This window comes from Borostomias antarcticus (genome assembly GCF_949987555.1).
Source record: "Borostomias antarcticus genome assembly, chromosome: 2".
Taxonomy (NCBI): domain Eukaryota; kingdom Metazoa; phylum Chordata; class Actinopteri; order Stomiiformes; family Stomiidae; genus Borostomias; species Borostomias antarcticus.
The window spans coordinates 15,429,614-15,445,796 of NC_140235.1; the positions used below are offsets into that span (position 1 = coordinate 15,429,614).

Consider the following 16,183-nt stretch of genomic DNA (forward strand, 5'->3'; position numbering starts at 1 on the left):
TCTACTAACTTTCCTAAAATCAGCGGGAACTAACATTGTCAAAATTGTATTGTTCTATAACAAAGTTTCACTTGATTTGATCAGTATCATAACTTCTGTCTGTCATCTTTAAATATATACTATGACAGTTGAACTGCACAATTTCTAACCAAAGGCAAACCATAATTGGTTGATATATTTCCCATACGCAACAACAAAGGACAAGAAATCCCTTCTCTCTACAACCAAAGCCTGTCTCTGGCCTTGAAGAAAGAGCTTTTCATCCTTCCATTCACACAGTGATGACCTCTAAGTGATTTTCCCAGACATGGCGGATCTTGCCAGCTCAGTAACAATCGTCAGGGTGGAGCACACAGCTGGGACTCAGTCTACAGTATGAGCCTCTGATTGCTGGTGAGGAGTCTGGGGGCGACGGAACGGCCCGTCTTTTAAAGTATTTGTTTACTTGTTGATTTTGTCAGGGAGCGCACAGAGCTCAGAGAATCTGATGCACTAGAGTCAGTTACCATCTTACCTCCTGCCCTGGAGGCATGACATGCCATACTGTGGCAGAACAAGAATACAGTACTACATGAATACATGAATATATGAGGAAAAAAACACTTCAATATTGCTTCAATACTCTTTCTTTGTGAATCTGCCTAGGGCCTCCCTCCCTGCCTTTCTCCCCCCCCCTCTTTCCCTCCCTCTCACTCCCTCCCTCCCTCCCTCTCTCTCTCCTTCCCTCCCTCTCTCCCTCCCTGCCTCTCCCTCCCTTCTCCCTCCCTCTCTCTCTCCTTTCCTCCCTCCCTGCCTCTCCCTCCCTCCCTCCTCTCTCCCTCCTCTCTCCCTCCCTCCTCTCTCCCTCCCTCTCTCTTTCTCTAACTGCTGCATCTCTGAATTGGCATCGACCCTGTGCTTCGAGAGGCCTCAGGAGAGGGGAAAGCTGGGGGAAACTTGGAACAATATATTGTAAGTAAATAAATGCTCTGTCTGAAAAAGAATGCTTTTCCAAAACAGCCCCAAGGCCCTCTGAACGGCCTGTGCCCCAAATAACGGCCTAATTACTTTACTGATAATATGATAATAGTGGTTCAACCTTCATAAAGTCACTGGGTTCACTTTAGCTTTGAGGCTAAGAGAATGTCATGTGTACCCTGATAAAGGACTGCGCTATGAGAAAGAGAGAGAGGGGGGGGGGTTCTCAGACAGTCTCAGTTTATCTCATGAAGAAAGCTTTTTATAAGATAAGAACATGTGAATAAAGCAAAGTACCAACGGTCAGCTGGATCAGCTGAACTGGTTTATGATGTCTACAGACCTGGGTGGAGTCTGTCATCTCTGCGACATTCCCGTCTTTGGCTGCAGGCTGAACTGGACACAGACATGCTGATCGGTTCAACATGAAAGCATGAAGCACAACACTGAACAGGTGGGATGGTGCTGAGCCATAACAGGAGAGAGACGCTCTGAGCTCAAATCATGCTGCAGCGACTGAAATCCATGACGGGAAGATAAGGCCCCACCTCAATGATCAGAAAACCATTGATTAATATAATAAGGTGGTGGTACCAGGCTAGAATGTCAAAATGAATGGCCAGATCACGTCAAATGGCACGTCTGATTTAGTATGATGTGCCTACCATTCAGAGAGAAGGTGAAGATACGGGTTCAAACAATGCAAAGGATCCGACTGCATTGAGTGATATATCCCTCTGCCATTCCAACACCTGAAAACTATCATTTTCAACAACATTTTGGAAAAGAACCGGCCCTGGACAGAGAGAGAGAGAGAAGAGGGGGGGAAAGAGAGAATAAGAAAAAAGTGGGGAAAGAGAAGTGTTCCTGCGTCACGTTGCTTTAATTTGTTCACCAGCTGCCAAATGAAACGATGACCTGCTGAACGGGTTCTTTACTTGGCCCCAACGTCGGCTCTGGCACAGACCTCCGCTGGACCCGAACACTGAACAAGTGTAATCTTTACAGGATCATGAATACGACAAAGAAAGCAAATAGCCTAGCTAGGAGAAAGGGACGCGTAACTCTCCCCAAACCATAAAACGTCTGGATCCCACAGTGCTGATGCATGTACCGCTTGAGTGCTTGACGCTAAGAGCAAAGTGTAGCCTACCAATTTATCATGTGTTGTTATCAGTGGGGTTATGAGCGTAACAGCAGCAGGAAGTTAATACAGTTATGCATGCCTCTTTGATTACGCACGGTAGTGATGGCAGAGCATGTAGCTTTGCCCAGGAATCAATAGCCTACAATGCCCGTAGGAACTCAAGACAATTCTTGCTCTATAACACTGACAGTAGGCTAGGCTACGCACTTATGTAATTAGGCTACTACACACTACAATTTGCACAATAATCTGATTCCTCATTTACCTGGTTCAATTCATCAGATCTTTCTGGTCATGATGGCCACAGTTAGGCTACCTCTCTCCCGACGTAGGGCCTATTGCACAGTATCATTGTAGGCTATCACGTTTTCTTTTTCACTTTGTCCAGCTGTGGACAACCCAAAGCAGATGTTTTAGTGACGTTTGGCAAGATCTGTCAGAAACGTGATTAAACAAAACAAACATTAGGCTACTTTCAAATGATGTTTTGTTTCAGGTGACAGGGAGGGACTGCGCACACCTTCAAAGCACGCGTACTTCCTGCATCGTCCACTGCAATATATAAACCCGGTGAGTCGAACTGTGAGCCTAAGTAGCCTACTCCTATAGTTTGACAAGAGCAGCAGCCCACTGGAAGCGTTCCTTCTCTCCTATCTTTTGTAGAAGCTTATGAAGAAATCGCCTGGCAACGCAGGCACAGATACCGCAGCACTAGAAGGTAGGACCTTTCCAAGATTCCATGAAGGAATTCTATCCCTGCTGTCACTGATGTATTTCTCCAGCGTATGAGTTTCGGAAAGGCTGGAACGTTTCAACAGTCAGTATACTGTTGCATTGACTACCTTTCATATTTGCAAATAGGCATAACGTTCTGCTGCAGTTTTGTAAATTATTTTCTAAGATCTACTTTTTATTTTTTATTTTATTTCAGATTGATTCAAGATTCGGAGTATACCCTGTCAGAAATCCTTACAAGCCAAACATGAAAGCTCGGTACTTTGCTATAGACCTTTTGCTTCTGTGCATATATCGCGGAGCAAGTGTATTGGCAACGGATGTCCCCACCGTGTCCACGACGTTGCCAGCCACCAATTTCACCAATCTTGGCTCAGCGCTTGGCTATGGAACAGACACGAATATTTCCAAAACCAGGAGGAGGCGTTATATTTCCCAAAATGACATGCTTGCCATTCTTGATTACCACAATAAAGTAAGAGGAAAGGTTTTCCCCCCGGCTTCCAATATGGAGTACATGGTAAGTGATATTCCAAACCAGCATTACCAGTCTGGCCATTTGGATATGAAACCGTTAACGATATAGCTACATTGATGCTTTTATGGCTGCATTTGATATCAGACCTCATTTTGTTATTATTTCTACTTTGTACATAGTTCTCATTGGAAGTCTGTATGAACCAGTTTTCTAATGAGATGGGATGGTGTCATGGATTGTCCAGTTGGTTTTAATCGATGTGTAGTTCAGTGCAGGAAGCCACAGTGACAAATGGCTTTGTCGTCTTTTGGCACCCCCCAGCTGTTAAGCAGATTGTAGTTTAGGACCACCAGAGTAGACCCTTGCTGGGAGAGAGGGGTCAGGCGTAATACCAGTGGCCTACTGTACTTTAAATGGTGGGAGGACGTCGCCATGTTGCACATACACATAAATGTCCAATTTGGATGTCAAAAGTTAGATTTAGTTTATGGAAACGTAGGTTTGGGTTATAGGCCTGTTGGAGGTCTACTGAGTCATTGTATCCCTCTGTGAAAATGTGCATGGTCATGATATGGTAGTTATACTGCAGTAGTGAAGTCATGATATGGTAGTTATACTGCAGTAGTGAGGTCATGATATGGTAGTTATACTGCAGTAGTGAGGTCATGATGTGGTAGTTATACTGCAGTAGTGAGGTCATTATATGGTAGTTATACTGCAGTAGTGAAGTCATGAGGGGAGGAAGTGTCCCCCCATTGTGTAATGCATCATTCTTGAATGGGAACCACGTGTGAGGGTAGCTGAGTGCAACCAAGGAGATGAAACTTTCACCCAGTAATCCATCCATCTTTGACTCTCATCTCTCACTCTGACAGTTGACAGTGGCATTTCTAGATAAAACAATGAAAACATGTGAATCTATAAGCTTTCCAACCAAGGCCTATCTGTCAGTTGCAAATGTCAATTGTAGTAAAGTTAGCGAAGAAGTGAACTCCCGGGCTTTTATGCATCAAGGGTCAGTCTCCCTCTCTTGTGTCCAGGTGTGGGACGAGACCCTGGCCAAGACGGCGGAAGACTGGGCCCACGCCTGCCTGTGGGAGCACGGGCCACGTCACCTCCTCAGATTCCTGGGCCAGAACCTCTCTGTCCGGACGGGCCGGTGAGTGACCTCCAACCCCCCACATGTGTACTCTCCCAGGGAAGAACGGACAGGCGGGCGAGGAGGGAGTTTGTGGCCGTTCCTCGGGCTCTGTGAGGTTTTTCTTGCTGTGTGACCGGGCAGAAGCTCCAGGAATGTTCCGGTGACCCCCGGCACATAAACAAAAGCGGTGTGTCTAGCCGTGGCCCTGGGGGAGCCGGGCTGTGACCTCCCTGACCCGTCTGGCAGAACCGTAGCCTTAGCGCCTGACTCTCGGCCTGACCCCTAGCCTGAGGCCTAGACACAGAATAGAGCACTGTTACTCATCTCTCTAAAGACGATAGAATTCCCCCCTGGGATCAGTAAAGTACCTATCTGAAAAGGCCCAGCACCGGACTAAACTGAACATCTGTCTCTTAAGTGTCTGTATGAAGGTAGGTTGAAACCTAGGATGCCCGTGTGAGATCCGTCTATGTGTCTTTTTTTGTCTACAGCTATCGCTCCATTCTCCAGCTGGTGAAGCCCTGGTATGATGAGGTCAAGGACTATGTGTTCCCCTACCCACGTGACTGCAACCCCCGATGCCCCCTCAAATGCTACGGGCCCATGTGCACACACTACACACAGGTAGGCGGAGAGCAGCTGGAGCCTCAGCATGACGCATGATAAATATGATGGTCCCACGTGAGACGCCAGGTCAGCTGTGTAGGGCTCTGGCCATGAACGCCATGTCGTTTCCTCCTCAGATGGTGTGGGCGACGACTAACAAAGTGGGCTGTGCTGTTCACACCTGTCATAATATGAACGTGTGGGGCTCAGTGTGGAAACGGGCCACATATCTAGTATGCAACTACTCAGCAAAGTAAGTAGCGCATATGCATGTAGTATGATCATTCTGACACAAGGTCGGGGATTTGTCTTCAGCCTCTCTGCGCTGTTGAAAGCGACATGCTGGGTGTATTAGTCCTGGCAAGCATGCTAATCTACTATCAGGAACTCTGATCTAATCTCCAACCAGAGAGGTTTTCTCTGGACCTTAGAGCTTTAGAAAACACACTGCCACTCGGTGCAATGCCACCCATGATGCTGCGTGAAGCAGTGCTCTTCAGTACAAGGCTGTGTAAGGGTACCGCATTCCAAAAGCTCTGGAACCTTACAGGATTCCCCAAGAATTTTTTCCCTAATTCCAAAATCAAAGGGCTGCGTTTCATGGCTGTCTGGACTTGTGACTGACTTGTGACCTGGGCCTTTTAATCTCATTGGGGGACAGACGTTTAAGAATAAGTAATTTACGGTGACCTATTTTAATTTCACAAATTGAGAATATGGCTTGCATGCCTTCGGACACGAGCTTGTGACTTCACATCAAATCAAATCAAATCAAATCAAATCAAATCAAATCAAACTGTATTTATATAGCACATTTCATACACAAAAGCAACACAATGCGCGTCACAGAAAGAAAGGGGGAGGGGGGACTTAAGATGTGCCGTTTGCTTGGAGAGACATATTAGGAGATTCCTAATCTGGGGGAACCCAAGATGATGCACCACAATGAACCATAACAAGCAGCTCTCCTGTCAGCCAACCTGAGGACATAGGTGTGCCAACGGGTTGTGTGCTTTCTGTCTTCCAGGGGGAACTGGATTGGAGAGGCCCCCTACAAAGTAGGTGTCCCATGCTCTGCCTGTCCCCCAAGCTATGGAGGTTCCTGCAGCAACAACATGTGCTTCCCTGCGCTCAACACAAACTACCTGCACTGGTTCAAATAAACACAGGTTTCTCCCAGACACAAGCTGACACCCTGCCTGCTACAGAGAGACGTTTCTCTCCCTAAAGGATTTGCACAACAGTCCTGGACCATGCTACTCTGTATATATGGGCTTATTTAAGATACAAGCATACATTTGAAGGCAGCAAATGTTTCAACATTGCTGAAGTGTACATAAACTGTAAAGTGATGTTTTTGTACTAGAACTTTTTTTTTATTGATATGATTTGGATTGGTTGATTTCTCGATTGATTGGAAGATAATTGATCTTGTGAAGAACGTAATGTTTCATTTAATTTGTTTCATTATTACTGTGTTGGTTTACCATTCACCATTATGGAACCAGGTGCATTTTTGTCAAGCTATTTTTGAGGGGATGTAGAACAACACAATCACAAGCTGCTTATTACCCATTAATGGTGCTAAAGACACCACACATAGTTGTGCTGTGTCACCATGTGTAAGCCATGGTTAGAAGAACAAGGTCTTTCCAGTTTCAACCTGCATGGAGGCTTTGGCCTGTGCTAAAGCACAGAGGAACTCCAGCTAATGCTATTTCCATTCATGTCTCGTAGCCAATTGGCAAAAGCTCTGTTTGTGATACTGCACTTACCAGAGAAAACACACTCAGCAAACCGAATGACCTTTCAAGGTCCATTGGGATCTATTGGCCTCAGACGTCTATGGAAGGCTGATCTACAAGTACAGTACACGGTAGATATTCAGCATTTGTCAGTGATGGTGTTTTACCCTAGTCAGCTCAGACGTCAGTCTTCCTGAGCGGTGTCCCCTGTTCGTGTCAGTATGCACTGGTTGTGACACTTTTCAACCATCTTCTTTCAGGGCATTTCACAGGTTAATTAGATGTTTTGTTGCGTTTATGACAAGTAGGACAGAGAGGATATAGGATGAGATGTGCCAATGTGTTCTGTTGGACAAGTGTTGTGTCTAGTGTTTTATGTTTTTCACTGATCTGTTTTTAGTTCCTAGAGAGTGAGTACCATTCTCTAGGAACTAAAAACAGATCAGTAAGTGCACCTTAAGTGTTTGTATATTTCCAAAATATCAGGAAATTAACCTTTTTTTGTGTATAGATAATCATCATACCCTGACCATGACTATCCCTATAATTCATGTATACTGTAAGTTATTCATTTTATATGGCAGAAATATTTAATTGAAAATGTATGTTTTAACTTGTTTTGTAAAGTGACCTGTATATAGAAATGTTTAAAGGTATTTTCTCCATTTGCATACTGTCTTTGAAAGAAATGGATTGTACGATTGTGTTTCCCATTAAGAGTAGAATAGTACTTTTCTATAAGCTAAGCACTAGGACAGTATTGGCAAGTGAATGCCCTGACAATTTTGACTTGGCAAATATATAAGAATTCCATTTAAATGTAGGTCAGATTCTGAAGAGTATTCCACATCCAGTGTGTGGACCTCTATCAGAAGCAGACTATCCAGACTGACCCAGCAACATCAGCAGTGTGTGGACCTCTATCAGAACCAGACTATCCAGACTAACCCAGCAACATCAGCAGTGTAACAGAAACACAGGAAAGAAAACAAACAAGTTGTCAAAGATACAAACAAGAGATTCAGAGATCAACAAAGCCAGAATAAGCAATGCAAGTTATTTTATTTTATCTGCACTGACTGTATTTAAATTCAGTTTTTTGTATTTATGCAATGAATTGTGCTTTGGCTGTTGTGTTTTGTGTTTTGTAATAAAAAAAAAAACATCTTGCTTCACATGGACAATGTGTGTATTGTGTTCCTCATCCCGCTCCACTCATGCCCTCTCCTGCACCCCCCCCCCCCCCCCCCCCCCCCGCCTCTCCTCTCCTCATCTGAGGGGCTGCCCGCGTCTGATATTGATTAGAGGATCTGTTCGAGGAAACCGAGTCTCATCCCATCTCTATGATACTCTGTTTTCACTTTCAATTGAACACTGCCATCGCAAAGCCCGCGTCCCAGATATCAAAGCATGAGAGGGAGAAGGGAAACACGGTGCAGCTACAATTGAATCCTAATAAGAAAACGTTGACTTTGGCCGCGCGGCTCCGCGGCTACACAAACCAAAAGGCAAGCAATCCGTTTTCAGGAGGCCCTCTCCTTCGGCTCGGCCCCGTGAAACCGTTGACCTCTGAGGAGAGTGAATGTGCAAGAGAGAAAGACAGGAAATTGAGAACGTGGGAGAGAGAGGGAGAGAGAGAGAGAGAGAGAGAGAGAACGGACATTCTCATTCAGTCAGGCGGTTTTCTCTGCTTCAAAACTCCTCTCAGACTAAAAGTATGTGAAAATCAGAGCAGAGGGAAACATGATGCCACTAATGTTTTGATGTGCTGCCTGGGCAGACTCTGCAGACGCCAGGGCAGACGCTGGGCGCTGCGATACATTGCGATACTTAAAATACGGCTGAAATTGCAACTCCATCCTCTGCTCCCGGGAGGTGATCCTGAGGGCGGAGGGAATGTAAGGATATTTTAAATCAATTTAAAACATGAATAATGTATTTGTGACTGAATTCTCTACTTAATTTTCTATAGACTATATAGGCCTATATGTCTATTCCCTCTGTATATTTTCCTTGTGAAAAAAGTTTATTTTATTTTATTTTATTTTTTTACTGTAGGCCTATCTATAGCCTACTATAGGGTACCGTGGAAAATCGGTATCACGGAAAATAATCGATTTTAATGCACAGCCCTAGCCGACGCCGGGCAGATGCCGAGCAGACGCTACAGCCACTGAAATATCTGTGAATTGAAATGACATGAAAATGCAGGTCAACATTGACCGGAGTGAGGGAGGGAGCGATAACCGGATAAACGCTATTCTAGGTGCGCTGGCTTACAGCCATGCTCAAAAAACAACTGCCTCTTGTGGTAGCAACATAGAACTGCAGGTCAACAACCCGACTGAGGGAGGGAGGGAGTGACAAGCGGACATTTGCTTTGGTGCGTCGCCACGCACAAAAATGGGCCCTGGGCCTGGACGTGTAGAGGGGCCCCCTCCCTACCAGCTCCCCCTACCCACCCCTCCCTACCAGCTCCCCCTCCCTACCAGCTCCCCCCACCCCCCTACAGCCTCCCCCTCCCCCTACAGCCTCCCCCTCCCTACCAGCTCCCCCCACCCCCCTACAGCCTCCCCCTCCCTACCAGCTCCCCCCACCCACCCCTCCCTACCAGCTCTGCCTCCCTACCAGCTCCCCCCACCCACCCCTCCCTACCAGCTCCCCCTCCCTACCAGCTCCCCCCACCCCCCTACAGCCTCCCCCTCCCTACCAGCTCCCCCCACCCACCCCTCCCTACCAGCTCCCCTACAGCCTCCCCCTCCCTACTAGCTCCCCCTCCCTACCAGCTCCCCCTCCCTACCAGCTGCCCCCCCTACAGCCTCCCCCTCCCTACCAACTCCCCCCACCCCCCTTCAATCCCCCCTCCCTACCAGCTCCCCCCGCCCCCTACAGCCTCCCCCTCCCTACCAGCCCCCCCCCCCTACAGCCTCCCCCTCCCTACCAGCTTCCCCCCCCCTACAGCCTCCCCCTCCCTACCAACTCCCCCCACCCCCACCCCCCTTCAGCCTCCCCCTCCCTACCAGCTCACCCCCACCCCCCCTACAGCCTCCCCCTCCCTACCAGCTCCCCCCCCCTACAGCCTCCCCCTCCCTACCAACTCCCTCCCCGTACAGCCTCCCCCACCCCCCCTACAGCCTCCCCCTCCCTACCAGCTCCCCCCCCACCCCCCTACAGCCTCCCCCTCCCTACCAGCCCCCCCCCACCCCCATACAGCCTCTGCCTCCCTACCAACTCCCCCCACCCCCCTACAGCCTCCCCCTCCCTACCAGCTCCCCCACCCTCCTACAGCCTCCCCCTCCCTACCAGCTCCCCCCACCCCCCTACAGCCTCCCCCTCCCTACCAACTCCCCCCCCTACAGCCTCCCCCTCCCTACCAGCTCCCCCCCCCTACAGCCTCCCCCTCCCTACCAGCCCCCCCCCTACAGCCTCCCCCTCCCTACCAGCCCCCCCCCCTACAGCCTCCCCCTCCCTACCAACTCCCCCCACCCCCCTACAGCCTCCCCCTCCCTACCAACTCCCCCCTCCCTACAGCCTCCCCCTCCCTACCAACTCCCCGCCCCCTACAGCCTCCTCCTCCCTACCAGCTCCCCCCCCCTACAGCCTCCCCCTCCCTACCAGCTCCCCCACCCCCCCTACAGCCCCCCCTCCCTACCAGCCCCCCCCCCACCCTACAGCCTCCCCCTCCCTACCAACTCCCCCCCCCCTACAGCCTCCTCCTCCCTACCAGCCCCCCCCCCTACAGCCTCCCCCTCCCTACCAGCTCCCCCACCCCCCTACAGCCTCCTCCTCCCTACCAGCCCCCCCCCCTACAGCCTCCCCCTCCCTACCAGCTCCCCCCACCCCCCTACAGCCTCCCCCTCCCTACCTACTCCCCCCCCACCCTACAGCCTCCCCCTCCCTACCAGCTCCCCCCACCCCCCTACAGCCTCCCCCTCCCTACCAGCTCCCCCACCCCCCCTACAGCCCCCCCTCCCTACCAGCCCCCCCCCCCCCCCCCACAGCCTGCGTCGCAACACTGTTGTTCTCATCGTTTGTTTTCTTTAAAAAACTGGAAATGTGAGGAACCTGCTGTAAAGATGACTGCCTTGACTCTTTTTCTTTTCTTCTTTTTATTTTTTAGAATCTTCGGTTTTGCTGCTCCGCTTAATATGAGACTGTGCTCCATTTTACATGTACGGTTCTTTGTCGAGATCAAACAGATTGAATCAATTGACCTTGTGATCTGCACCTGCTGTGTGATCTGTCTCGAGTTCACAAACTTTAATAGTGCCCTCTGACTAGTTTTATAGCCAACTCATTTATGTATGGAAAGGTAGCCTACCTTCCCACCCATTAGATTAACAAGTAGGCTATAGAAAATATGTAGCCCACACAAGCTTCCCTCTTTTTTTCCCTTTTTTTTTTAAAGACGTGGGCCCCTATAAACTGTTCAAAATATTAATGTTTTTTTTTTTTTTATCGGTGTCCCTGCAACAAGAAATGCAAAGGGACCCCTGGGCCTGGGCCCGGTAGGCCCGTTCGGTAATATGTCGTTGCCAATACCCCCCCTTAGCCCTAGCCCTTGGCCCTACCCCTACATTTTGCGCGTTCACGCATAAAGTAGTGTGTCCCATTCCTTTTAGCTTCTAGGGCTAGGGGGCATATCGAGGGCTAGTGAACGTTCAAACAGCTCAGAAATTATCAGAAATATCTCATATTTGTCAGTCCATATAATCTGAATTATGCATAGCTCATGGGGAAGGCCTATGGATATGTGTTCTGGCCTTCCTCATGAGCTATGCATAATTCAGATTTTATGGACTGTCAAATATGAGAGACATTTCTGATGTGTACAGTAAGACTTTGTAATGGAATTTCTCCAAAACTACACTGTAGAAATCAAATAATTTTGCATAGATTTGTGGAGGGAGAGGTCCTGAACACATATCCATAGGCCTTCCTCATGAGCTATGCATAAATTAGATTTTATGGACTGTCAAAGATGAGAAAGAGACATTTCTGATCTGCGTACAGTAAGACTTTGCAATGGAAATTCTCTAAAACTACACAGTAGACGCCAAATGCATGGGTTTGTAGAGGTAGCGGTCCTGATACTGTAAAAGTCAGATATATCTGCATATTGGGGAGAAGTCCTGAATAAATATAGCCTACAAGTGCCATTCGGATGAGTTATCAATAATTCAGATTTTATTGTCTACCCAATATGATACAAAAACACATTTCCAATAGATGGGCTACATTCATTTATAGTAGGTTACAGTTCATTATTCTTAATCAGAAAGCGAGAGTCTGTGAGTGTGTGAGCGAGAGAGAGAGAGACGGGCTCGGAGTGGCGACATGGAGTGCGTGACAAGTAGCGCTGCGTCTAGGATACTTTCCGAAAGAAATACATGTATTTCATCTGCATTATAGCAGAATTTATCTGGCCCAATGTTTGATTAGCAATACCATTGCGAGGGAAAAGTTGTAACGACGTTAACAAATTGTATTTCCGAGACGGATTCATCGAGTGCCGTAATACGTGTAATAGACGCGCACTCGTCTTTTGAATTGAATGTGGAAGAAAAATGTGCGGCTCATTTGACCGTGGAGAAAGAAAGTGCGGCTAGCTTGACCGCAGTGTGAAACTGGCCTGGCTTTGGTTTCCCGCCTGTCAAGAGCGGGGCGAATGAGCTCATGTCCAGGGATCGGGATGAGGAGAAACCAGGGGGAGAGACGATAGGATCGGGCTGGAGTTTCTAACGGTAATAATATCACCGACTGTCTAGTGATCCTCCGCCAGCGTCAACAGCCACTGACGTTAATGGCAGCCTCTTCACAGAGAGCACGCCATTTCTCTTAACAATCCCGACCCCAAAAGAACTATTGCTCCACTGGGTAAACTGTGAGCATTAACACGATTAAGCTCCACATTTAAGCTTGAAAAGAGGTGAATGGTTGCGATGTGTTTGCGTGGGAGGTGGGAAGTTCAAAGTAGGGAGGCAGGGATATTGATTGTTATGGAAGGGGTCAGGGCTTCCAAACGTGCGAGTCGGCCATCCAACAAACTGTCAACGATGACGGGATAAGGAACTACAGAGTCCGCTCCGCACGTCGAGAAAACGGGTAATAGGCTACTGGCCCTTCTAGGAGTTGATATGTCACGCATGGTGAGATACTGTATTTGTATTAGATGTTAGATATTTGTCATTGTGTGGAAACTGGAGAGAGTTCCACTAGAAAGGGGTGAATGAGGTCTCTGTTCTCCTCCCCTCACCTTCTCCTCCCCTCTCCTCTCCCCTCCTGTACTCCCCCCGCCCCACCCCTCCTCTCTTTTAATCTGTTTCATACAGTTTCTGTCCAGGCCCAGAGCCCATTCTGCTAGGGGATGAAAGCTTGGCAGCGCAGGTTTTCTCTTCCTCCTGGGGGACATTGGGAGAGTCTTCTCTCTAATTCGTTGTGTTTCTCTTTTTCCTCTCTCACGGCTGGAAGCACAACAGGCCCGTTTGTCCTGCTCCCTAACACCCGGGCCATCGGACCAGGCCGGCGTTGCCCAAACCCCTCCCCATCCTTCTGCCGCGCCGCTTGGCCACACTGGGCCCGGCAGAACGGGGCCTGCTGTTTGGCAGATTGGCGTCCCGGGGTTAAGGCTCAATGTAGCCCAGTCCAAATAAGCTTCGGAAAACAAGGCTGTAAATTCGGTTATGGTCAGTGTGAATATTCACCTTCTTATCCCAGCGTAAACAGTCGGGACCAAATGGACTGTGCCCTTGACCGGCGGGGCCGGACGTCGCATCTGGACAGCTGCTCTCTGGACGCGCTCGGCTGGGAAGAGAAAACAGATGACACAGTCAACAGACTGAGCTTACTGACAGACTGAGCTCTCTTCCTCAGGTGTTGGGGGGGGGGGGTGAGGAGAGGTGCGGCCCCCTTGGGGTAGACGCGACGTTCTCAGCCATTGGACTGGGGGTTTCCCACATGTTCACGACGGTGACAACGCTGAACAATGAACACACAGCAGCCCGGTGAGGGTGGGAAGGATGGCTTGGCCTTTATTGATACAGGTAGGTGAAGGATGGTAATGATGGTCATAGTCCTACTGGGAATATCAGAGGATGGAGAAGTAATGCCTAATGGTACCTGTTCATAAAAAGGTACTCTGTTCTCGTTCACTCTCACACAGTGATATGACTAGCACAACCATCATCCATGACAACTAGAGGTTAGATGAGATGAGATCTAGGCCACCGTTCTCTGGGCTGTGCAGTCAGGTGGGAGGATCTCTTGACACATGTGTTTGACAGAGACTGATGTCTCCTGTTGGAAGCTTGTTTTTGAGATCTTCACAGATGTTGATGTGTACATGTTAAAAACCCTTTGCTGTCGTAAATCTCCCGAGAGCCACGGTAAACCCCTGGGTCAGGTGGGGGAGGTTTAGCGCCGTCTGAGTCTCTCTCTTTCTTTCTTTCTTTCTTTCTTTCTTTCTTTCTTTCTTTCTTTCTTTCTCTCTCTCTCTCTCTCTCTCTGTCTCTCGACTAGCTGGGATCCATTCGTTTCAAGACTAAATAAATCTCCAGAGGTACACAGATCATTTGCGGCGTCACGGCCAGCTATTTTAGCCCATATTGCTGTTTATTTAGGACAATGTCCCCATAACATTGCGGTGCAACTCTCAGCTTTCCATGATTTTGGGAGAGACCTAGTATGTTTCACCGAGCTGTAACCAGACAGCAGACACGCCCATCCAAATTGCCATTGGATCAACTGCAGCAATTTTATAAGGAAATTCAGTACATACAGTACTGTAGGTGGGGTGAACATGAAAAAGCTATAACCTTATTTTATACGGTGTGGATTCTACTGGCTTCTACTGGCTCCCCCTGGTGACCTTTTCCATGGCCAACTGTGCATTTCAGTTGAACTAATAAAACGTAAATACAGCATATCCCAAATACCTCAAAACTGGCACGACAGTTTATGATGTCGGACATCGATTGGCTGTGTGTCGCAGAGCCTATGCAGTATAGTCTATACCCACCTCAGGCCTGAGGGTAATGTAATCGTATACCCAGCCACGGACTGGCGCACACACACCTCACACCAAACCAGCCCAACCCAGCTGAACCCAGACTGGGCACAGTGATTTGAGCTCCTTCATTGAGGTGAGTGTGCTGTCTAAGGACACAAACAGAACCAGACAATGACCCGTGTCCTGTGTTTAGCTCCTGTGTCCTACTGTCAACTCTTTAGCTCTAGGTGTGGTTCCTGGGTCCCAGAGACAAGGCCCTGCAGAGGGGGAACATCACAGGTCCCCACGGAAACACAGTGCTGGGAAGGGGACATGCCATCACACTGAACACACACATTCTAGTTCAAACAGGAGAGAGGAGAAGTGGGGTAAAACTTTGATTGTGTGCACATACACAAAAAAACACACACACACCTGCACACACACACACACATTACAATGCTCTGACACACACACACATTACAATGCACATACACACACACATTACAATGCTCTGACCTGTAATGACTAGGGAAGTGTCCAAACATTCAGGGGCAGTGTGTGTTTATCATATGGCATCTGTTGCTGGGGGAATCATGTCAGAAGGTCACAGACAGAACTGTCTGTCATCATCCCAGGACTCATCCAGTCCGTCATCATCCCAGGACTCATCCAGTCTGGCCCTATCATCAAGTCTCATCAATTACATTACAGTAATTTAGCAGACAATTTTATCCAAAGCGACTTACTGTTACAATAAGTGCATTCAACGTAGGTAGTCATGTGTAGTCAAGTACTCACCAGAACTTGTAAGTGCATCTTATACAATAAGTGCTATGATATCATATCATAGCTATGACTTTTACCTCATGTAACCCAGAAACCTGTGGGCTTGCGAGTTCATTAGCTGGCCTGGGCTGCATACAGCACATGACTCGGTGAAACACAGTGAGATGGACAGGGGTTGGTGGACATTGCCACCTGTTGGTGATTACAGGTCAGGATTCTAAAGGTTCTGTAAACCATGCAGCCAATTAAATAAGAAAATTAATGTCCTGTGGACTTCGATGTACTGTTGGCATCAAGAGAATTGATGACACTCCTATTAAACAGTTACAACACTTAAGACTGTTACAACTACACTTGAGATTTCTGATCCTCGAGAATTTCCTTTCCAGTCATGGCAGAATAGTATGCAGACCTTGGAATGTCAACAGGACGTGTGTGTGCGTGTATATGTGTGTTTGTGTGCCTGTGTGTGTGTTTGTGTGTGTGTATGTGTGTGCACTGCCCCAGCATACATACACGCACCAAACCCATACACACTGCACACACACACACACACACCAGATTGTGGAATAGAAGACATACATCATTGCTGTCTACA

The 16,183-nt window shown here is 48.2% G+C and overlaps 1 protein-coding gene across 1 annotated transcript; it reads left to right on the plus strand.

Moving 5' to 3' along the window:
* Window positions 1-3,086: 3,086 nt before the first annotated feature.
* pi15a (peptidase inhibitor 15a) lies at window positions 3,087-6,227 on the plus strand (the record flags this gene model as incomplete). Its single annotated transcript, XM_084458320.1, has 5 exons — window positions 3,087-3,359; window positions 4,358-4,476; window positions 4,950-5,082; window positions 5,202-5,317; window positions 6,092-6,227. 5 exons carry the CDS (start codon window positions 3,087-3,089, stop codon window positions 6,225-6,227), a joined length of 777 nt encoding a protein of 258 aa, XP_084314446.1.
* Window positions 6,228-16,183: the final 9,956 nt, after the last annotated feature.